Raw genomic sequence first — 24,395 nt, 5'->3', positions numbered from 1 at the left:
TAAATTGTACTATTCAGCGTAAACAATTGGGCGGCTCGCCGACAGATAATGTAAATTTAAACATAATTTCAACGAAAGTTAGGCGGGTGCTTATAATCGATTAGTGCATTGCCTAATATTTATGTATATATATTTATGATCAAATTTATGGCATGCGCGAATAGATTTTAGCTTTGAATATTTGCTGGAAGATAGATTTAGTATTTTGCAGGTAAATATTACAATTTGTAGCGCTTTAGCAGGAAATTATCGATTAATTGTAAGCTTGGTGTTATCGATAATACTGTTTGTTGACAGATCAAAGCGGATGGGAACATTTAAAGTTGTGAGTTGCAAGATTGCAACACCAGGGTTGCCAAGTCTCGACATATAAAAGGAAAATTTTCGTTTTCTTTTCTCAAAATTTCTTAAAGTTTGTTTATTTTTCTCAGAATTTTGCACTTTAACGAGTAAAATGTGCTAAATCATATGCCTACTCAAAGCGTTGGGAGAGTGACTTGCCCAGCGGATGTTTATTTATATTTTTTGATAATTATTTTTTTAAATCGAGTTCTCCTAAAAAATTTGATTGAGTTGGTTGCAAGAGTTTTGGTTTTTTTTTATAATGTAAAAAATGAAATATGTTTCTAAAGCTAATGTAGTTGTCTTATACTAAAGCAACATTTTCATAATAAAGAAAACGCTATTAGTCTTGAGAAAATTTAGCGTGTCTCTCTCAAATGCAGTGCTGTTAAAATTAAAAGCAATTTAATCATCATTCATTTAATATGTTTTGAAACCTGTTTAATTAAAGCTGGCTACTTTTTATAAGTGCTGTAATTGCAACCTTTTATTATTTTTCAGATAGAACGTTTTTATTATTATTGTAATTACAACCTTTTATCACTGTTTCAACGTTCACTGTCGCTGCTGTCGGTTATTAAGCAGCATGAATGTCAATTTGCAATAAAAATGTTAAGCGTTTGGCTTGAAATATTTGTGCGCATGAATTTGTTCGCAAGTCCAAAACAGGCAATATAAAATCTAATAATATTTACAACTTTAAATGCATTTAAGCATTGCCACCGGCGGCAATATAATTAACTCAATAAGAAATTTCTCCGTCAAAATGACGTAAGATTTATCACACATTTCTCTGTTTTCCTTTTCATTACGAGTGTAATTTTAGTGTTCGCTTTATGACAGCCTGCACTGCAGGTAAACAAACATATGCAAGTGTGTCTGTTAAACTTGTAAACAAATTGCATGAATGGCATTTGTTTATTACACTTTTTGCTAAAACTACAAAGTACAAAGTCTGCTACACGCTTAAATGGCAGCAAAATGACTGAGAACCGCACTCGCATTTCGCTACATATAAGCAATTAAAAATGCTAACGTGGAAATCACAAAAAAAAACAAGAAAAAACGTTAACTTCGGCTGCACCGAAGCTAATATACCCTTCACAGGTGCATTTATTTTAGTAACCATGTGTCCAGTTTGTATGAAAGCTATATGCTATAGTAATCCGATCTAAACAATTTTTTAGGAGATTATGTTATTACCTTAAGCAGTGATCCACGTCAAATTTCGTGAAGATACCACGTCAAATGCAAAAGTTTTCCATACCAGCACTAGATTCCGATCGTTCGGTTTGTTTGGCAGCTATATGCTATAGTAAGCCGATCTGATCAATTTTTTCGTAAATTACATTATTATCTTAGATTGATTCTGATCGTTCAGTTTGTATCGCAGCTACATATATGTTATAGTGGTCCGATATCGACAGCTCCGACAAATGAGCAGCTTATTGAAGAGAAAACGTTTGCAAAATTTCAAAACGATATCATAAAAACTGGGGGACTAGTTCGTATATATTGAGACAGATGGACAGACAGACAGACAGGCGGACATGGCTAAATCGACTCAGCTCAACACACTGATCATTTATATGTATACTTTATAGGGTCTCCGACGCTTCCTTCTGGGTGTTACAAACTTCGTGGCAAACTTAATATACCCTGTTCAGGGTATAATAAAACGAAATTTTACCAGCTTGTGTGATGATGAGTTAATGGCAGCGAGTCTCTGAGCGTAGATGGTCATGAATAAAATAGTAAAATGAAGTAATTCATGATTTTCAGCGTGCATGACAAAGTGCGCCAACGTTTATGAGTAATAAGTAGCGCGAAATTGTATAATACATTTTAGAAACAGTTAGATCATGCGGCTAGATTAGCGATAATTCTCGTTTAGTCATATTGCGACTGTGATGTTTCTTGCTAATTTTGAGTTGGTAAAACCCAAAAGGATAGTTCAAATTTCCTAACACGGATCTAGAATTTTTTTTTGTTGTAGTCAAGTGTAGCTGTACCCCACGAACCGCTAAGCACATCAGTCGCAAATGTTTCCTTCAGATTTGTTGAGTAGTGTAATTACTTAAATTTGACTTAATGTTGTGGTCTACCGAGATATTATTTGCAATGACATTTTAAGATAGTTGAAGAGTTTGACTTCTGCAGGTCCGATAGTAATTGAAACAAGCAAGCGAAGCAATCACACTCTTTAAACTCTTTAAACAAGTTTAGCGCAATATTTTTTATTGTTAGCAGTAATTAAGTTTGCGATGTTTTGCAAAAGAAAGCAATTGTTTCTTATTTACTTATCTTCCTACAAAACAACAATCAAACAATAAAGAGATTAACCAAACCCAGTACCCACTTGAAACTGTTGGAGTCAATTTAACTATTAAAAAATTGCGGAAAGAAAAAAATTAATTAAAAAACAGGAAACACGTTAACTTCAGCTGCAACGAAGCTCTAATACCCTTAATAAATATAAGAAAGTCGAAAAAGTCTTTTCGTATTTCTAATCAAACTTCAATATATTTTTTTATATTTATACTAATAAATAAATAAACGAATATGTACCATTTTGGTCGACCACTCTTTGCCATTTTTCCGCCAGAGACATTATTCCATCAATGTAAAACTTTCCTCAGTATAAATCGAAAATGCAAATTTCATCATAATTTTCGCTCATTTTTGAACAGCTTTAACTTGTTTGAACTTCCCCGAATAGTTGAACATGTGAATTTAGGACAATATTTTAGAGATATTATAGAATTAAATAAGACAATAAAAAACTCGATTTTTGGAGCCGTCAAACCTTTTAAATCCTTAATTATTGCCAAATTTTATTATTATGCCGCCCTTCTATCATCAACGGCCTTAACGTTTGGCTTTTCACTTGAATTCGCTACCGTTGCTAATTAACTACTCGTTAAGTATTTGACTTATCAGCTTTTGTAGATTACTTTTCGCAGACAGTCCGACGGGGGGAAGTGCTCGTAAGTGCAAGGAATGTATACCGTCATTAGTGGCATAGCGTGTATTGGCTCTCTCGCAACAGCTGAGTGCTGCCAATGCACACAGCTGATTCTGTTATTCAACAACTTTAAGGTTTAAGGTGGCTGTGTGTTGCAGCCAACTTCACCACTAGCAACAACAATCATTAACTGGTTTTGTGCTCACAAAGCAGTGTACGGTGGGCTTGCATGAATGATTTGTGGCATTTTGTGCGATAATTCTTCTTGCGTTTTTTACTTATCAGCGTTTGCTCTCATTGTCTTTTGCTTTTTTCATATACTACTTTATATATAGTACATAAGTACGTTTGTGTGTGTTAAACATTTCTTTATTTCTTTCTTTTTGTTTGATTTTTCTTGGTTTCTTCATGAAATGCCGTGTACAGCTCGCTTGGTGTTCCACAGCATTGTTTAGCCGGCACTGCGTTGGGGCACTATTTACCTTCGCGTTTGTTGCTAGAGCGAGTGGTGTTTGTTGTGGTGTGCACCTTCTCTTTTTGTTACTCTAACACATACACACAAACATACTTACTTATAACAATAGCAAAACTTATCAACTTTTTATTGCTTCTCTCGTTTCTTTAGACGTACATACGTGATAGCTGTGTGGGTATGTGTGCGCTTATTTACTAAATTTTCAATGAGTGCAATTGGGGTTTACGTCCAACAAAGAGCCGGTAGCATGGCAACTTACAGTCACTCGTCACCTCCATTGTTTTTTGTTTTTATTATTTACCTTGCGTGTCTGTATGTATCCTTACTGCTGCTTTTACTCTTTTATTTGTTGTAATATTTTTTCTGCCTCTGCATTATGTGCTTATTTTATTGAACTTAATTCGAATGCAGCCAGGCGCTTGGCAGTTCGGTATCAACAGTCGCGTGCGTCGTAACGTCCTATGTGAGGCGCGTGGATTTTTTGAAGAATATGCAATTTTTATTCGACACAAACGCACACATACAATAGTCTGTACATGCATTGGTGTACATACATATGTATATGTTCGCATGTTGTATTTGCTCAGCGTAAAATATAATTTTCGACCGGTTTGAGGGTGTCAAATCAGCGTAAAAAATTGTTTATTTATATATTTCCTGAATACGGACAGTGTTGGGTAAAAATAAAGCTTTAAAGTATGTCAATTTAGCTGCAGAAAAAAAATGGAAAACACAAAGGAGCGCCGCCATCAATAATTAATATTTTTTTTGCCTAATTTTTTTTTGTTTTGTGTGCAAAAAAAAGTGCAAACGCCTTGCGCATACCACAAAAGCGTAGAAATATTGAGAAAAAAGTCAAGAGCCCAAAAGGAAAATGTACTCCAACAATACGTCGCTGATGTGTCTGTTGCAAAGTGTTGCAGCAGCCACCTCGGGCAGTGGTGCCACAAACAGCAGCAACCACAATTCGAGTGCAGCCAACAACAAAAGCAATTTTGGACGTCGTGGCAGTTGTGAGGAAGCCATAAAACCGCATCAAAAGTTGCCCACAACGGCGGAGCGACGTAGGGGCGTACTCTTGCGAAGGTAGACACGAAATTCTTAGAAAGTAGGCATGCACAAAGCGCAGATACACAAAATTAAGTCAAAAGAACGTGCAAGAATTAGAAAAAATGCATAACTCGTTTAGCTGTACGCACGTGTAAGAGTGTGTGTGCATACATATTTACACATATTTATTTATTAATAAAGCTATGTACATACATATATGTATATGTACTACTCGTATAAGAGCATAACAATAGGACGCATTGATTCGGATTCCTAACCTAACCTAACTTAAATACATATTATGCATATGGATGTACATATGTATGCATATTTGTGTGTGTAAGAAAAACTTGTTTGCTGCTTTGACGCTATTTTTTATTCTGAATATACATACATACATACATAAATATTTAAATTAAGATGTTTAGATGGTTGTATTTGTCTGTGGGCATAAATAAGTTCTGTTGGATAAATTAAATTAGGCATGAATTTGTGGCAATTGGTTGAAGCGCAGTTTATTTATAAATGAGTAATTATGTAGATTTATTTTATTTATTGTACAACTTAAATATTTTTATTATTCAGCAAGAGAAATATATTTTTTCATTAGCGCTTGGGTTTATTCTAATTTAGCCTTTAAATTTTTATACATTTTTCATGTTAACTGTTTTATATTATTATTTTAAATTTTTTTTAATATTTCTTTATTTGCTTTGGTTTAAATAATTTTTTTGTAGTTTGTTTACACTGAATTAGAGAAATTTGCCATGAAGTTTGTAATGCCCAGAAGAAAATGTTAGATACTCTTTAAAGCCCTCGTATGTATCGCATGTATGTAAGTCGGTAGTACTGTTAGTGACATTTATGCTAAAGTTCACGTCAAAATATTCATAAGTATTTGAGATATGCGTTGTTTTGTGATGCTCTAAAAGTGAATTCTTCTTCTTCGATTTTTACTATGTCTGAATTTATTGAAGACAGAAGTGCGATAATGCACCATCTCATACTGCATTGGTTATTCGTGATCATTTGGCCACATTTTCAACTAATATCGTGCCGTAACCACCGCATTCACCTGATTTACCTTCGTGTAAATTCTGGCTATTCAGAAAATTCACATGACCACTCCGTGGACACCGTTTTGACTTAATTGCGGATATAAAAGCTGAATCGAAGAAGGTTCTGATGCCATCACCATCGGAGTATTTTTCCAAGTGTTATGTTGACTGGAAAATTCGTTGACATACTTAAGTGCATTGCAGCGGGAGAGCATTACTTTGAAGGAAAAGAAATGGACAAAATTTACCTTTCAATTTGATCACAGTAGTAAATAATTAACTTGACGAGTTGAGCCGATTTTGCAACGTCCGTGTGTATGTATATGCGCGAATTAGTCCCTCAGGTTTTGAGATATCAATCTAATATTTTGCACAAGGTCTTTGCTTCCTAAAAAGGTTTTAATTTATTGAAATCGTTGAGATCGGTCTACTATAGCGTTAGCGGCCATACAAACTGATCGATCGAAATCATGTCTTTGTATGGAAAATGTTTTTATATGCCAAGATATCTGCATGAAATTCGGCACAGATTATTGTCCATTGCAATGCTATAATCTCCCAAAAAATTGTGCAGATCGGATAGGTTTAGCATATAGCTGCCATACAAACTGACAGATCCAAATCAAGTTCTTGTCCGGAATTTTTTTATTTGTCAATACATCTTCACGAGTTTTGACATACTTAGATTATTGTCCAAACCAATACTATAATCTCTGAAGAATTTTTTCAAGTCGGAATAAGTTTTTACATCTCCTCGCCTAATCGCTTTATTTTTATTATTAACCATCCACTTAGCATATTTTTTCAAATATGTTGCTACTTCTACTTTGGCATTTCTTTAATTAACTTTGATTTGTACATATTTGTGCCAAGAAGCTACATATATACATATCTACATACCTTCACCAACATCACCATATACAATTGACATTTCCTGTCTTCTTGATTTATTTTTGTACACATTTCTACTTTTCTATATTATTTTTGACAGCAAATACGCTGTACAATTATCTTACCTTTGTTTAATTCTTATCTTTCATATGATTTCTTAGCTTTTCTAACTAAAAAAATTATAATTTATTTGCTGACTTCAAATAATGTATATTATTTTTTATAAACTAAACTAGTGGATCCGGCCACGAGGTACTGTGGTATACATTTTATACTGTGATTAATATAATAAACTATTCAATACAGTGAAAATTTTATTTAAGAAGAAAGTCTAAAACGCTTTTGTCGCTATAAGAATCCAAGAGATTGTACTTGGGATTTTAGTTTGAATATGTTCATACAAATAAATTTCATTGGAAAAAATAACAAATTTAAGAATGCTTTCTCAATGTCTGGACTAGCCTTTCTGTCCAGTTAATAGAGTTGTCCGCTTAATAGAGCGTCCATTTAATAGATTTTTACTGTATTTTTTTATTTATGAAGGGTTTTTACTATCCTATCTTCTAAGTTGGTTCGATCTGGACGCAGTGTGCTAAATTTTACTAAAATCGGTTCAGTATTTTAGAAGTCCATCGCGGACAAACAAGTATAAGTATTGCTTATTATTGTACTTCTTCAACTCACAGTTACTGCGCTCATAAAATATTCAATGAACTCATTTTTATGCCAGCGTGTAAGGCGCGAATATTTGCTTCTTGCTAATGTTCCGTTTTCTCGCACCCTCTGTGCATGTGTATGATATATATGTATGTATGTACTTATTTTCCGAAGTCAATGCCATTGGTCATTATTGTGATTGCTTGCCTTTGGTACAAATTTACCTTTAAATTTTTTATTCAACTTCATTCCAATCCATTCGAGTTTGCTTTGCTTGCAAGACTCTTCTGAGCATGTTACTCTGTCTGCCACACGATTCCACAGCACGCGTAACCACTTTTGATATTACTTTGTCTTAGTCAATACCTGAAGGTAACTCTGAAATTTGTGTCAACTGTTTGAGTGCCACTTGAGTCTGAACAATTTTTATACTGCTTTCGCTCTACTACTTTGTATTTAAATTTTCTTTTTCAATAAAATGAAATAATAATTTTACGCGTATATTCTGGTAAAGTAAATTCTTTGTCAGTAAGCAATCTTTGCAGTCGATTAAACACAGTGTACTTACATATACTTACATATGTATATCCAGGCGCTCTCAAACTATCCACTATCACTTTTTGCCGTTTCCGCTCTCAAAACTCTATGTTTGTTTGAAAGCAAAGGCGAGCTGAAATCAATTAAGCCAAACTGTTAACTGTCATTAAAAATTAAAATACATTGAAGTTGTATACATTAACTCAACAATAAATGAAATGAAGTCATATTACAATGAAATGTAATGAAATGGCGAAAAGTGATGCGTTCATACAATAAAATTAGTTCCATTGATTAATTCGATTTAGTTCATTTATTTGATGCTGGCATACACACGGATGTTAGCTATTGTATTTATGCCGTCCTTTTCTGCGCTCGCCTAGCACGTAAAACCATCGATTCCACATCAAAACAGCCGCGTTTGCTCACTTCTTGTTACAAATCGAGGTCGCCACATATAGCGCGGTACCAAATGGTATTGGAGTGGAAACAGATGCTTTGTAAGCGTAAATTCTTACAGAAATTAAGCTGTGTTGGTAAATGCGTAGTTAGCCAAGAAAAACGTGTATCAAATTATAAATTTCTGCTTGGCCGCATAAAATACTGAATACGCATAATTATGTATACATACTTTTATACATACATACATATGTATATATTTCAGTTTGAATGACTTAAAGTGTTACTGTAAGCATTATTGGGGATCGCCTCGGAAGGTGTTTAAGTTTCAAATAATTAAGAACACCGATTATTGCTTCGTGCGTTTAAACGATTTAAAAGAGCCAACTTTGCACGAATCAACTTGTTTAAATAGCAGAAAAAGTTGAAGGCTTGAATTAATGACGGCAAAAAGTTGTGAAAATAAAGGAAATCAAGTTACAAGCCAAGCCACTAATGTACGATTGGCAACAATATATGACAAGATAATTTAAGTGAATGACGACTTCCCAAAGAAATCGTTTTTTTTATTTATAGAAAAATATCAAAGTGACTTAATGGGTTAGGTGGATTTCAGATTTCAGAGGTACAAAAAAAAAGGTTATTTTTACGATTTTTCCATCATAAGCAATCATATATTTGAAAAATATATTATGGCATATCAAAGGTACATATTTGAACAATGTCTCCTGAAATTTTGATATAAAAATGTTGAAAATTCAGCCGATGAGACCTCAGCTCCCTGAATGTCTCACAAAAAACGTGCTTTCGCTGTGGACAGCGTAACTTATTATTGGTTTATCTTAAATTTAAAAAAAAAAAAACTAAACATATTCCGTTAATACATATATAAATTTCGTTTTTGAACAAAGAAAATAAAAAAATATTAAAATTATTTTTCTCAGACCTTGAACAAAAAATCTAATTTTTTGGTCAATTTTCGCCATTTTTTGATAAAAAAAGGTTTTAATGAAACAAAAAATTGTCCTACTAGATAATGTTATTTTAAGAACATACAATTCGAACTAAATCGGTACATAACTTTTCGAGAAATCGTGTCCACCGACTTCAAAAACACAGTTTCGAGAAAAAAACTTTTAAAGATGCGTACTTAGCGTAGCTAGCCTCTAGCGCACAAGTTCTCAAGGCTGTACATATATCCGAAACTATTACTCGGATCAACTTGAAAATTTAGGACAATGTGACTGTTAACATAGGACATGTTTACGAGTACATGAAACAGGCCAGGCACTATATAAGAAACGCTGGTGTCGGTCACAGCCATTGACCAACGGTGTCCTCTGTTATGTTGTGCCGTGACATTTATGTTAAGTGAAATGTTATCATATGACATGTTTACATAAAATGGCGGTGGTCTGCAGGCCAGGCTCTATATAAGAACGCTGGTGCCTGGAAAATCTTCAGTCGGCAGTGGCCTACAGGCCAGTCACTATATAAGAAATGCTGGTGCCAGCCAGTGGCCGGCGGTGTCCTCTGTTATGTTGTGACGTGACATTTATGTTATGTGAAATGTTATCATATGACTTGTTTACAAGAAATGGTGGTGTCCTGCAGCCAGGCACTATATAAAAAATGCTGGTGCCGGTGCCAGCCAGTGGCGGGCGATCTCCTCTGTTATGTTGTGACTTGACATTTATGTTAAGTGAAATGTTATCATATGTAATGTTTACATAAAATGGCGGTGGTCTGCAGGCCAGGCTCTATATAAGAAACGCTGGTGCCTGGAAAATCTTCAGTCGGCGGTGGCCTACAGGCCAGTCACTATATGAGAATTGCTGGTGCCAGCCAGTGGCCGGCGGTGTCCTCTGTTATGTTGTGACGTGACATTTATGTTATGTGAAATGTTATCATATGACATGTTAACATGAAATGGCGGTGGCCTACAGGCCAGGCTCTATATAAGAAACGCTGGTGCCAGCCAGTGGCCGGCGGTGTCCTCTGTTATGTTGTGACGTGACATTTATGTTATGTGAAATGTTATCATATGACATGTTAACATGAAATGGCGGTGGCCTACAGGCCAGGCTCTATATAAGAAACGCTGGTGCCAGCCAGTGGCCGGCGGTGTCCTCTGTTATGTTGTGACGTGACATTTATGTTATGTGAAATGTTATCATATGACTTGTTTACATGAAATGGCGGTGGCCTACAGGCCAGGCTCTATATAAGAAACGCTGGTGCCTGGAAAATCTTCAGTGGGCGGTGGCCTACAGGCCAGTCACTATATGAGAATTGCTGGTGCCAGCCAGTGGCCGGCGATGTCCTCTGTTATGTTGCGACGTGACATTTATGTTAAGTGAAATGTTATCATATGACATGTTTACATGAAATGGCGGTGACCTGCAGGCCAGGCACTCTATAAATTGTAGAGATGTTGTAGAATTTAATAAGACAAACAAAAAAACGATTTTTTGAAAATTTCAAACTCATCTAACCCTTTAAAAATCGAAATTGTTATTAAAAATGTATATTTCCTCGACCACTACCTGAGAAATACCTAAGAACCTCGTATGAAAATGTACGTTTGGGATAAATTATTTTCACCGGCTTTGAAAACAACATTTTGCGAAATCTTATAAATGCAATTAATATGATTTGTCGGATAAACTTAAAATTTTTGGAGAATATTTTCAAATATATGTAGGTATGTACATATGTATGTTTATTCGAAGAAATTGTCATTTAAAATTCCAATGCAACAGGGAGGCAGGTATTTTTATTTCTAGATTGGTGAGACTGTCTATAACATTTGCCATGCGTATGCTTGTCAAAAGGTTTTATTATCTTCGATTTACACGTGTTTTTGTTAACAACCAAATTCAAATTTTAATAATGGTTGATTTTGTTGCGCAAAGAACTTGCATCCAATTTTGTTTGCGGAGCGATTATTCTTGAACGGGCACTTTGAAAACGTTGTGGTAGGCATTTAGTGAGCAAACTATGGCACAAAAAAACACGACACAACGAGTTCAAAGCGAACCGAGTCCGCGTTAAAGACGGACTGCACTCTGGGCAACCATCAACTCCTACTGACGTGTGCCACGTCCAAAAAATCAAAGATTTGTTGCTTGAAAATTGTCAATTGCCGGATCTTGCTGATAGTGTTGAAATATCATTTGGCCCAAATCATTTTGAATAATGTTTTGTGTCTCAAACTCCTCCATTCTCGAGTGGTTCCTGCATCACGATAATGCAGCATGCCATACGGCATTGGTTCTTCTCGACTTTTTTGTCAAATCTAGACTCGTGTCAGACGGCAAGCAGATCTCATCAGCTATTTCGTTTTCTGAAATTCTTTTCTGGCCTGGAACTCAGCATATACATATGTATACAGCCACTTTCCTTCAGTCACTATATCTACTACCATATTCGTCTGATTAGGCTCCGTGCGATTTCTAGCTATTCAGTGAACTCAAAAGGCCATTACCGGAATGCCGTTTTGATACGATTGAGGAGATCGAATTGAAGACTTTACCGGAAAAATTCTATTCCGACTGTTGGACCGGGATTAGTTTAAAGAGGATGAAATTATTTTGGAAGAATAAACAAAGTATTTACATTTTATACATATACAAATTCACTCTTCGATAACAGTAGTATGTAAAACAAAAAATCGATTTTTTAACCCTTTAAATATTGGGTAGTCGAAAAAGTCTTTTCGTATTTTGAGAATAGATGTCGTCGCAGTCGTATATATTAGGACTGTCCTTTAATGATATGGTTAATTCACGCTTGAAACCTTTCTCAATATTTATTATTCTCAAAAATGCATTATTCGGCTAGATTTTTAGGTTAGGTTTATTATAAAACGTACAATTTGTGCTGGTCTTATTCTGTGTAGACTAAATTAAAATAAATTAAATTTGTTTTATCTCGTACTACATACTATGGTACTTATGTATATGTATGTATGCAAGTAAAATTAAGTGCTTTGTAACGGTTTATTGAACTCCCGCAATAATCGCTCGGCGGTGGCAGTCACGTTGTCGCCGCCATTGTGCCGGCTTAAGCATTAATTTTGCATTTTTAAGCATATTTAATTTTTATTTTTTGCTTTTTCTTGTTTATTTTTGCTAACTACTTCATATTTCGTATTTTTCGCCCAACAATTCGTTATTTTTTCATTTTTTTTTTATACTTACATTAAAGGCGCAATTTTTTTCTTGTTTATTTTTTTTGCTGTGCTTGACTCAATTTGTGTTCGAAAATCTTTTATTTTGCCGTTACATTTTATTTCTTTTACTTTTTACACTACTCGCTGGTTTATGCTAGTATCTATAGCCAATGCTACTATTTTTATTTTATTTTATTTATTTATTTTTTTTTCTTTGTATAATTCGTTGCTATTCTTTCATCATTTCACCGCTTCCAGTTATACTGCTTCGTTACTTTATTTATTTGTTTATGCTTTGCTATTCATCTTCGTTCGCCGCCACTTGTCTTTTGCCGTTTGCGCTCATTATTTTCAATGTTTTGTGTAAAATTGTATTTTCATTTTACTAGTTTTCAGTGTTATTGTATTATTGCTTTTAAATTTTTTGTTGCTCCAAGTCGCGTCATTTTTTTATTTATATTCTCCATTGTCTTTTGCTCTCGGCAGCGTTGTCTAGTTAAATGTTTCGGTGGTCATAGCGTAACTGCCAAAATTAGTTGCGTTCAGTTTGTGTTCTTTCGCGGCGGTTGCGGTTTGCGGTTCCTCTTTCGCAAAACGGTTTGAAATTTGAAAATTGTCTTGTTCGTGTTTCTTTCGATTTCCTGTTTTCAAAATAAATAAATAAAAAAACATGTAAACTTCGATTCTGCTATACAATTAATAAAATGTATAGTGAGTGGCAAGTTTCTATTGTCTTTATAAGAAAGAAATAAACTAAAAAAACGTGTAGAAAAATATTAACAGTGAGTGTATAAAACAGTCATATTCGAAGCTGGCATTTTTATTAACAATTACTATTATATCTTGAAGAGATTTTGGAAAAACTTGGTACGCAGTTTCAGCGGGGAACAACGCACACTCTTTTTCCCTGTATAATAACAATGATATCACTACATATTTACCTTTTTTTAACATTCCAACCCCACTAATATGAATTACCTACTCACTAGTGACTACCACTAGCGAGAAGGTAATTCATATTCTTACCACTATATGTATACTAAATGAATTTAATCATATGATTGAAAAAATCCCTATAAATATCCATATATGTATTTGATAGTCGAAAAAGTATATTATTGTATTTGGTCGAATTTGGGTCGAAAAAGTCTTTTCGTATTTTGTCAATAGATGTCGTTGCAGTCGTACCTGTATATCTCCAGTGCTACCAATCACAATGTGTCATACCATATAGTGTTGGAAAGCTGAGATTTTAAGCTTCATTTAACCACAAAAAAATTAATTCAGGGAAGTTGAAAAAAAGTTTATTATTATAAATAAAAAAATAAGTTGAAGTTTGATTAGAAATACGAAAAGACTTAACCTCACAAAAGCTCTTTACTCGCTAGGCTGTCATATAGCTTAATCTTGCCATATATTTAAATGAAGATACATATATACATACATATACATATATGTATATGTTGTTTTTTATAATTGATCAACCCTCCGTGAAGCTTTAAATGTGAGTAAACCCGGCTTTGATTTCAGCAGTGCTCGCAATGGTTTGGTGATTTTCTACAAGCATATTGACACTTGGCAATGAAATATAAAATTACTACATTATATCTTTGTATACAAAATTTACGTGTCCCGTTGTTTGTCCGCGATGGACTCCTAAACTACTGAACCGATTTCAGCGAAATTTCGCACACTGTGCACAGTTCGAACCAACTTAGAAGATAGGACAGTAAAAATAATTCATAAATAAAAAATACAGTGAAAGCTCTATTAAATGGACGCTCTATTAAGTGGACATTTCCATTAACAATGCACATTGGCCGGTCTCACAATTTGTTGATGCGTTTCAAGTACAATATATTAAGGACAACTCTATTAATTGGACAGATAGGCTGGTAACCAGACATTGAGAAATAAGCCTTAAATTCGTTGGATTTTCCAATGAAATTTATTTGTATGAACATATTCAAAATTAAACCTCAAGTATAATCTCTTGGATTCATATTCGTAATTAAACGTTATTAACAATAACAATCCGTTTAAAACAAACCAGGCCCATCACTCATTTGAACACAAGAAAAATAATGTCTAAACAGAAAATTAGACCACCTGCTACGCAGCTGCCGCAATGCATTTGAAATAGAATTCAAAACAAAATTTCAAGGTGCTCACATAATTTAGACGTACACACAAACTATATATAATAAATCGTGTATGAGAAAATTTCATTTTAGGTTACTTTGATTCGCGTTTGCCTTTCGGAAAACGTAGAGCTTTCGGTCATTTATCATAAAACGGAATGGCAGCAGCTGTGAAGGTTTTGGGGCAAGGTGAAAAGCAACTGTAAAATGAAAAAAAAAAAATAAGTTTGCCGATGCCGTTAATACGCTGAACTTTATTTATACCCTAAACAGGGTACATTAGGTCCTTTAAAGTACATATACATATATTAATGATCAACGTGACGAGCTGAGTCGATTTAGTCACGTAGGTCTAACTCTCCCTCTGTAGATACAGCAACTAGTGCCTCAGCTTTTGAGATTCCGATCTGAAATTTTGCGGACAATATTTTCTATACAAGAAGCTGTTCATTTGCTGACCACTCTAGCATACATATACATATGTAGTTGCCATACATACATTCGATCTTCTTCTAGTACTTGTGTGAAAAACTCTTTTATTGTATAATAAATCTTCACGAAATTTGGCAAAGATTATTGGCTCAGACAAGTTTAGAATCTCCGAATAATGCAACTGCCCGAACAAATTCAAGATAAAGTTCTTTTTATATCCCTCTAAGCTATAAGAAATGCACCTGCCAAGGGTATTTTAACTTCGAAGCAGCCGAAGTCAATGTTTTTTTGTTTGTTTTGCTTCATAAATAGATTTAGTTATATCGATGTAATTACTTGGAAGGCTCTCTGATCTAAATATTTCAATTAACGTTTTCTACTGAAAAAGCAAAGTGAAAAAAGTTATTTATTTAGTATATATGCAACCTTTCATTAGCTAATGCAATTAACTATTGGCTTGCCAATAAGCAAATATTACATTTAACTTAATATTTGCTCTAGTTTTTTGTGCTTTACGAAAGCTTTTGAACTGTAATTAAGGAAATGGGGTGCAGTGGCAAGAAAATATTATTGATTTGACTATACATATATAATATATGTATGTACATATTGTTGGTATATGCTATTAAAGGTAGAATGAAGACCCTGTGGCGCAGCAGACTAAAATCAGTATCGGTTACTTTAGAAATAACTGTATTTACTTTGCTTAGCTGTTGTGTGCAGTTGAATGTCCATGATGTGGAAGAGTTTATAATTAAATGAGCTTTAAATATGATGTAATTAAGATTTCCTACCGGTAAACGGCGTGTCTTTATATTGGGTCAATGCTGCGCTGGTTCCAGTTCAATAACCATTGTAGCGTTTTTGTTGCTAAAAAGAGAAATACAATAAACAAAGCGCATGAGAAAACAATAACAGCTTTTAGTATATAAATGTGTTTATATACAACATACATTCATAAATATATATAAATATGCATTATAAATCACTTTATGGATTCTGAGTAAATATAAAATTGTTTTAAATCGAAATTCGGAACATTCCGCAAGTTAAAAATACTGAAGGACGTAACTGCACATCCAAACAATATCTACATATATATTTCTTAAAACCTTTTACTAAAGATCGGTTTTTGTGGTTAGCGATAGTACAAACAATTTCTTCAGATAATATGTGCCTTCATGCAAGGAAAAGCAGAACTAATGATAAAGAAATGTTGAACAAGTAAGGAAGGGCTGAGTTCGGATTCAAAGCTAGGAAATACATACCTTCAGAAGTAAACCTTCCCTATATATATATTTTATTTTCCGTCGTCCAGTAATAGAACTGATTTTCTTCCGCCGCTGTACTTCGGAACGTTCGCGCACCTACCGTATTCGGTAGAGTGCGTTCCTAGCTAACGAACGAGCGGCTGGTGAGTTGTCTCCGAGTGCCTGGAGAGTCAGGACAAACATTTGCGCGCGATGTTTTTCTGTGATTGGTGCACGCCGAAAATGTAGCGTTCGTTAGAGCAGAGGTACGCGATTAAATTCTGTGTGAAAACCGGTAAATCTGCGATAGAAACGTTTGATATGATCAAGCAGGCTTGCCCAGATGTTGCTTTGGGAAGAGGTGGTGTGTTTCGGTGGCACCAGGCTTTTTTTTGGAGGGCCGGGAAGAGGGCTGAGGAAGACCGTGCGGGTAGACGTGCGACTTCAATAAATATAGACAATGTGACTCGTGTGCGCAAAGTTTTGAACTCAGACCGTCGACTAAGTATTCGTTTAATTGCTTAGATGTTAAATTTATCAAAATCTGTGGTTCATGACATTGTGAAGGAGCACTTGAACAAGCGCAAGGTGTGCGCGAAGATGGTTGCAGCTTACACCACCTTTCCTGTGAGCAGCTTGCTAACCAAGACCGTCATCCCAACACTTCCGCAACTGCCCTACAGCTTTTTTGTTTCCTTACTTGAAAAGGCGAATGAAAGGCAAGTATTTTGAGACGACAGAGAGGATCCAAGCAGCATGCCTTGAGAATGCCTTCAGTGACGCTGTAGCGACGCAGAAGGAACCTATTTTAAAAGTTTTTAAAGAATTGTAACGATTGGTTCAGTAATTTTATTTTAAATCGATCTATTATTATGACTTTCCGGCCAAACCCTGTAATGTATAAAGCCAACCGGATGTTTTAAAATCGTATCTCTTATATCTGGGGGCCAGACCCACTTTTCAACAATTTTTTTAGCCATAAATGCCACTCCCTAAGTCATCACCTGCACGAATGGACAGACGTAATTAAATTATGTAACCGCAAAATATGAAAAATAGACACTATTATAATGGTACTAGTATTTAAATTGTGGACGAGTTTTTCCTCATTCACGCGCTCTGTCAAAGTTCTGCATTGAACCACTTTGCCTTCTACGCTCCTTGCTATGCCTTTCGCCTGTCTGAAATATCACAACTCAGCTATCGAAATGTAAGCAAACTTTTTTTTTTTAATTCAGCTTTTTATTATATGATCTATGGTACATACATATGTTTGTCTGCCGTAAGCATGTATACAAGTATGCTTGCACCTTTATGTATTTTAAATTAATAGCAGTCATATCAGCAGATATTCGCTACTTTATTTTGTCGTGCCTGTTGCTTTTACAAGAAAAAACTTGGCTTGTTAGCGAAAGCAAGTTGTTAACTTTACTACCGCTGGCGTGGTATAAAGAGTAATTACTTTTAATTGTGCGCACTCACATATAACTAAATTGTTTTCATATCAGCACTTTGTACGCGAGAGTTGGGGCAACAAAATCATTACTTGCCAGCACCTTTTTCTACAGAAGTGCTAAATGTAAAATGAAAATTGTCACAAACTAATTACATTAACTAATTACACAAATAAAATTTTTAAGTTTACTTTATATACCACCTTATAGCTGTACCTATTACTTTAACAAATTTTTACAAACCAGCTTTTAGTGTTTATTTGGTTAGTTGTTATTGCTTTGAAAATATGCGACATTTTTTATTAGTATTTATTTTGCGCGTTAAGCTAATAAAGCGCTGCGTAAAAGATTTTAAATAATTTCTGGCGCTAAATACTGTTTCAAATTGTTTACACACCCCTTTCGGCAGTTAAATAAGATACTGCTAATTTAAACCGCAAATAAATGCTCCATTCCATTGCCTCTCAAACCATGCATGTACAACAACTTGACCACAAACTCTTATGCCATAAAAAGGCGCTACAATGTTGTTTTGCTGCCTTCAAAAAGCGTGTAAACATTGCAAGTTGTTGCTTACGCTTGTGTACACACAAGCAAATAAGTAATTCGCTGCTATTTTTAATATGCTCCTATCATTTTATTTTGTTTCTTCGTATTATTATTTTTTAGAATGCTATAAACATTTCAGCTCAACCCCCCGGCTCTTTATTATGATTATATTTTTAATTGACGTCACAGCTTACGACTTCTTATGGGTTTACGATAGTTTAAATATTTCTAAAATTATGATGGATACTTTATATTCGCCCCTTACACTCTCTCTCTTTTTTTACTTTAAAAAATTTACGTAAAATTTACATTAATAACAAATATTAGACTTCATCTTAAATTTACATAATTTCTGCTTTAACAAATTTAAATTTATAATTATAAAATTCAAAACTCAACTTGTTTACGCCTGAAAGTATGCTTAATTAATTGTTTCGCTTCTACAACTCAGCTCTGCGAGCACTTGTGCAGCTAGAATACCCAAATGTACTTTTATTTGTTAATGATAGTTAGCCAAAGGCCAGATAAGGTTTATCCAGAGAACATAAAACATAGAGAAGGTGCAAATTGAATTCTGTATGATGTTCGATTGGACGGCTAACAGAGCTTATAAGATTGAAGTAAGGAATTCACCATTCTCGCTGCTATTTAGCAGATATGAGCACGTTCATTCCCTACATAGCATAGGTAGATTGACGTCAAGGCATATTATTTTCAACCACTCCTTCTAGCGCAAATAAATTAAACTGTTACTTCAAATTCAAACAGCAGATAATCAGAATTATTGGACATGTGTTGATTTGGGCATTAGGTTGGGTCGTTTCACATATTTAGAAATCTTAAAGCTGGGACATACTACAAAATGATATAAGTTTATAATTTTACAACTTAGAAAAATAAAATAAATTATCGTTAAATATATTATATGTATGTATGTATATTTTTTTATTAAAAAAATTAATTTTTAATTTATAATATTAAAACTTAGAAAAATAGATTGATTAAAACAAATTAAAGAAAATTAATTGTAATTTTTTTGCTCAGTGCACTTGATATATAACTTTAATTGCATATAACTATGTATGTATACGAATGGCTTTATGAAAAAATCAATCAATTCTAAAGCGGAAAATTTTGTATTAGAATACCGTTGTGTTGAAGCTCTATGTTTACTTGTTTAATGCAAACTATTAAACAATTCCACATGAGGAAAATAGGAGGAAATTTCGGGGGGTGTCTGCAAAAAAAATCAATGTGGGAAATAACCCACACACCCTAATGTACATATGGTATATGTATATACGTATACATTGGTATAAGTGATACGTTAGTAAATAAAATAATTAACTCTTACTTATGTATACACATTTACAATATATAACACATGCGAGTAAAGATAATAAGTGGGCGTTTTTTATGTTTACATTTTAATGAATGAAAGTCTGTCTCATATTTATGAATACTTGTGCAATCTTGACCAAACAGTGAGATTAAAAATATGTAATTTAATACTAAATAAGAATAATTTGCAACAAAAACAAAACAGCAGTCAAGCAAATATTCATATGTCCATATTTATGAAACGCGAGAAAAAACAAGAACAAACATTAACTTTGATATAATCGAAGCTATAATACCCTTCAAAGCATTTCTTATAACATAAAAGGGTATGAAAAGTTCTCTAGCTTACTTGACAGCTGTAAGCAATAGTGCTCCGATCTTACATACATACATACATATTGGGGAGTCGAAAAAGTAATTTCGCATTTCTAATAAAACTTCAACTTATTTTTTTTGTGATAATAAATAAATAAACAAACATGTACCATTTTGGTCGACTTTTTGCCATTTTTCTGCTAGAGACATTATTCCAGCAGCGTAAAACTTTCATCGGTGTAAATCGAAATTTCGAAATTTCCAGAACGAAAACGAAACGAACTGTTATAGCATCGTCTCCGTAAACTTCACAAATTTCATTGATGGCTTGCGTGACATGCTTCACATTTTTATACAAAAATTTCAAAATATAGCGAATTTCTTCATCATTTTCACTCGTTTTTGAACAGCTGTAACTTTTTTCCCGAATTTATTTTTTTTTGGTTAAATGAAACCTAAAATCTCACCTTTCCAACACTGTATGGTATGACACAGTGTGATTGGTAGCACTGGAGATAACCGACTGCAACGACATTTATTGACATAATACGAAAAGACTTTTTCGACTACCCAATATCTGTACTTTATAAGGTTTCCGACATATCCTTCTGGGTGTCACAAACTTCGTAGCCAACTTAATATACACTCTTCAAGGTATAAAAAGTAATAAAAGGTCTATAATATAAATGTTACATACATTCATATATATTTTATATTACCATACATTATGTATAATGTAGACATATTAGTACAGCTAGGGTATGTAATTCAAACAGCAATTTACGCTTAATACAATCAATTATCAGTTCAATGGTTCAATGGACAATTGATATGATAATGCCAATCGCCCATAATGATAATAATAAACCGTTATAAATACGCAAGCAAATATACAATACAATGTGTATTTATTCCCCTGAAAGTTATTGTGAAACACTATCATTGTTATAGCAAATATATTGAACAATAAAATAATAAAAGAAGTGCTTTCAACGGCTATTTCTGTGGCTTTCAGCTGCGTAACTCACTATAGTCCACTCTCTACTTTATATTACACACAGCACTTGTAATCATTTTCTGTTTGTGTTGCACTTAGTATAATCTCTCTCGTCTATTATTCTATATCCTTTAATTTCATTTGCAATTTCTTTTAATGTTTCTTTACTTCTTTTGTACTTGCAGCGTCAGTACGTTTGCTACAACTCCCAACGATTCTACTTCCATGGCACCATTGCAAAGGCACGCTGAAACGCAGAGTGTCACAATATTAAACTTGCAGGACAAAGAAACCTCGCCGAACAGCAGCAAATCGAGCAGCTCAAGCAGAACACAGCTGACGCAGAAGCAAAAGCAACAACAACATAAACGGCAGAGCTCCAATCAAAGCGATAATTACAACACAGCCTATTCGACAACGTCGGACAGTTCAACGCAGAATCTGAACAATTATCGTGTCGACGTCAGGTGAGTCAATTGTAGATACACAGATAATATAATTACCAATATCATTAAGAGGGAATGCCAAAATGCTATGTTCTTCTTCCATTTGAGCGGTTAGTTTCTTAGTTAGTTAGTTAAATTGTGTTCCTATCTGAATAATTTGTTCCGGGATTATAGCGTTGCCTTACATAATAAGCTATGCCGAATTTAGTGAAAATATATTGTAAATTAAAAAAAAGTTCTCCATACAGGGTTTGTCCTGAAAGTAGTAGGACTGAGTCGATTTAAAAAAAATTATTGAACCAATCGTAGCTGCAACTTCAAATTGGCTGCGATGTCTTGTCGGACCCAAAACTTGGGGTTGACGGTTGGTTCAGGAGGAACAAATTCATGGCGGACAATGCCTTTGATGTCAAAAAAGACAATAAGCATCGTTTTCACTTAGGATTTGCTCATTCTTCCCTTTCTTTCGGCTTGCACCACTCACAGAAATAAGTCGCGCGAAAATATTTGTCCTGACACTCCAGGTGCTCGGAGACAACTGACCAGCCAGCCGCTCGTTCGTTAGCTAGGAACGCAGTCGCTGCGCGCACGCTCTGTAATACAGTCGCGACGAAAGAAAATCAGTTCTATTACTTTCCGGACAAACCCTGTACGATCGCTTTTCTGTTGTCTTGTTTGCAATTTGCAATGCTTTCTTCAGTAGTAAAATGAAGCCGATTGAAGATATTTTGATAAAAAAGAATACTTGTGAAAGGGAAATTGAGAGCAAAAAACTGCAAATCAATGCTGTCATACCAGCATTAAAAGCAATTGGGGTTATACATACATACATTTAGGTCAATAGCGTATTATTTAGTTATTTTTTTAATTTTCTACAATCTTGAAAGCGATTTGTGTATTGTTAGAAAGCAAATGAAATGTAAATATAAAGCCTTACTATTATAAATAGTCATACATACATAAACACAATTAATGGAGAGAAAGTTGTGAGTCTGAACAAAGCGAACGATTTTTTTTTTTAAATTTTTTATTCTTCTCTTATTACTTCCATCAATCAAAATATTAGGAACTATACTTCGCCAGAGTAAAGTTAGAAAAAACTCCGTTAGGTTTTCAATTTTTAGATACTTCGTGTATATTTAAATTTACAAGGTCTACAAAACATATTAATTAATCAAAAAATTTTAAACCAACAATTCCAACAATAGCTGACTGTGCATATTCTCTTTATCGCAAAAGACGCACGCTTCAGAAGCAATGAAACGCCTACAGCAGAAAATACCGACTAAGAACAAACGACATAAGTAAAAGTAATTCAACCAGTAAAATACTTAGATACCCATTTAAGATAGCCGAGCGAGTGTTTAATGGCACACTGAGAGTTAAACGACATTAGTATATCAGCAGCTCGAGATAGGAGAAAGCTAGACGTGTAGCCGCGCCAACGAGACCTAGTTAAAGCTTGTAGTTGGTTACAGCGTTGGGGCGGCGTGGGGTTTCGTATTTAGAATGTCACGAAAAGTCACTTTAAGTATGTGTAAATACATATTTTTGTACATGTATGTATGAATGTAAGTTTTTTATGGCGCCAAGGCGTTGATTAGAAGTTAATCAGATAAAGGCTTAAATAATTATATTGCTGAGGCAGGCATAAATTAGAGTTATTGCGCCGTTAATATTATTATATTTATTATTTTGAGTTAGTTTATCTTATTTCTTTAAAGCTTTTAAAATTGGTGAAAATTTCCAATAGAAATTAGCTGTTATCGATAAACATCGATGAACATTGTAAGCGGCTTGATAGCACAAATAATCCAAAATGTTAGAGAAATGTCTCATTCATAAATATGTAATAAGAGAAACAAGAAACTCACCTTTTCTTACACGTTTTTAAAAAATAAAAGTAAAGCTTTTATGATAAATTTTAGTTAATATTGGCTAGTCGAAAAAGTCTTTTCGTATTTTGTCGATAGATGTCGTTCCATTCGCATATCTCCAGTGCTACCAATCATATTGTGTCATACCATACAGTGTTGTAAAGGTGAGATTTTAAGCTTCATTTAGCCAAAAAAAAACATTAAATTTGGAGAAGTTCAAAAAAAGTTACATCTGCTCAAAAATGAGTGAAAATAATGAAGAAATTCGCTATATTTTGAAAGTTTTGTATAAAAAAGGGAAGAATGCCACGCAAGGCACCAATGAAATTCGTTAAGTTTACGGAGACGATGCTGTATCAGTTCGCGTAGCACAAACGCTTCCGTTCTGGAAATTTCGATGAGAATACCACATGAATTGTCTGTAAAAAATTTAATTGACCGAATTAACATTTGCGATTCTTTGCTGAAACGAAATGAAATCGAACCATTTTTGAAGCGAATGGTAACTGGAGAAGAAAAGTGGATCAAATACGAAAATAATGTGCGAAAAAGATCATGCTCAATAAAAGGTCGCAAAGCCAGGATTGACGGCTCGAAAAGTTATGCTGAGTGTTTAGTGGGATTGGAAAGGAATCATCCACTATTAGCTGCTCCAGCCTGGTCGAACGATTGATTCTACATTTTACTGTCAACAACTGATGGAATAAAGTCTCTATCAGAAAGATGGCAAAAAGTGGTCGACCAAAATGCTACATTTTTGTTTATTTATTTATTAGTATAAATATAACAAAAAATAAGATGAAGTTTGATAAGAAATACGAAAATACTTTTTCGACTACCGAATATTTCCCCCTACGTTCCCATATATATGTATATATTATTATCTAACCTTAAAGTGTTGGAATGTCCGTGACGTGTCAGCAAATGGCTTAAATTAGCAACATTATCAAAAATCACTATTTGCACACCTGTTCGTGCTATGTGCAAACCGATAAAATAAAAATTGGTAAACAAAAAGCTATTATCTCATACTTGTGTGCTTTTG

General features: G+C 34.1%; 1 protein-coding gene across 3 annotated transcripts in view; it reads left to right on the top strand.

Annotated features, from left to right (window-relative positions):
* The window catches only part of LOC120775522 (uncharacterized membrane protein C20F10.07-like), an 81,737-nt gene that overhangs the window by 43,200 nt on the left and 14,142 nt on the right, over positions 1 to 24,395 (top strand). For 2 of the 3 annotated variants that reach the window (XM_040105737.1, XM_040105736.1), the window contains one exon: positions 21,213 to 21,494. In XM_040105737.1, the coding sequence (XP_039961671.1) occupies positions 21,213 to 21,494 (282 nt within the window). Of the gene's footprint in view, positions 1 to 4,567; positions 4,869 to 21,212; positions 21,495 to 24,395 lie in introns of those variants that run through there. The other variant, XM_040105738.1, reaches the window with a different exon arrangement.

Source organism: Bactrocera tryoni, chromosome 4 (genome assembly GCF_016617805.1).
Source record: "Bactrocera tryoni isolate S06 chromosome 4, CSIRO_BtryS06_freeze2, whole genome shotgun sequence".
Lineage (NCBI taxonomy): Eukaryota > Metazoa > Arthropoda > Insecta > Diptera > Tephritidae > Bactrocera > Bactrocera tryoni.
The sequence above is the reverse complement of the archived record's forward strand: the minus strand, read 5'-3'. Positions and strand labels throughout refer to the sequence as shown.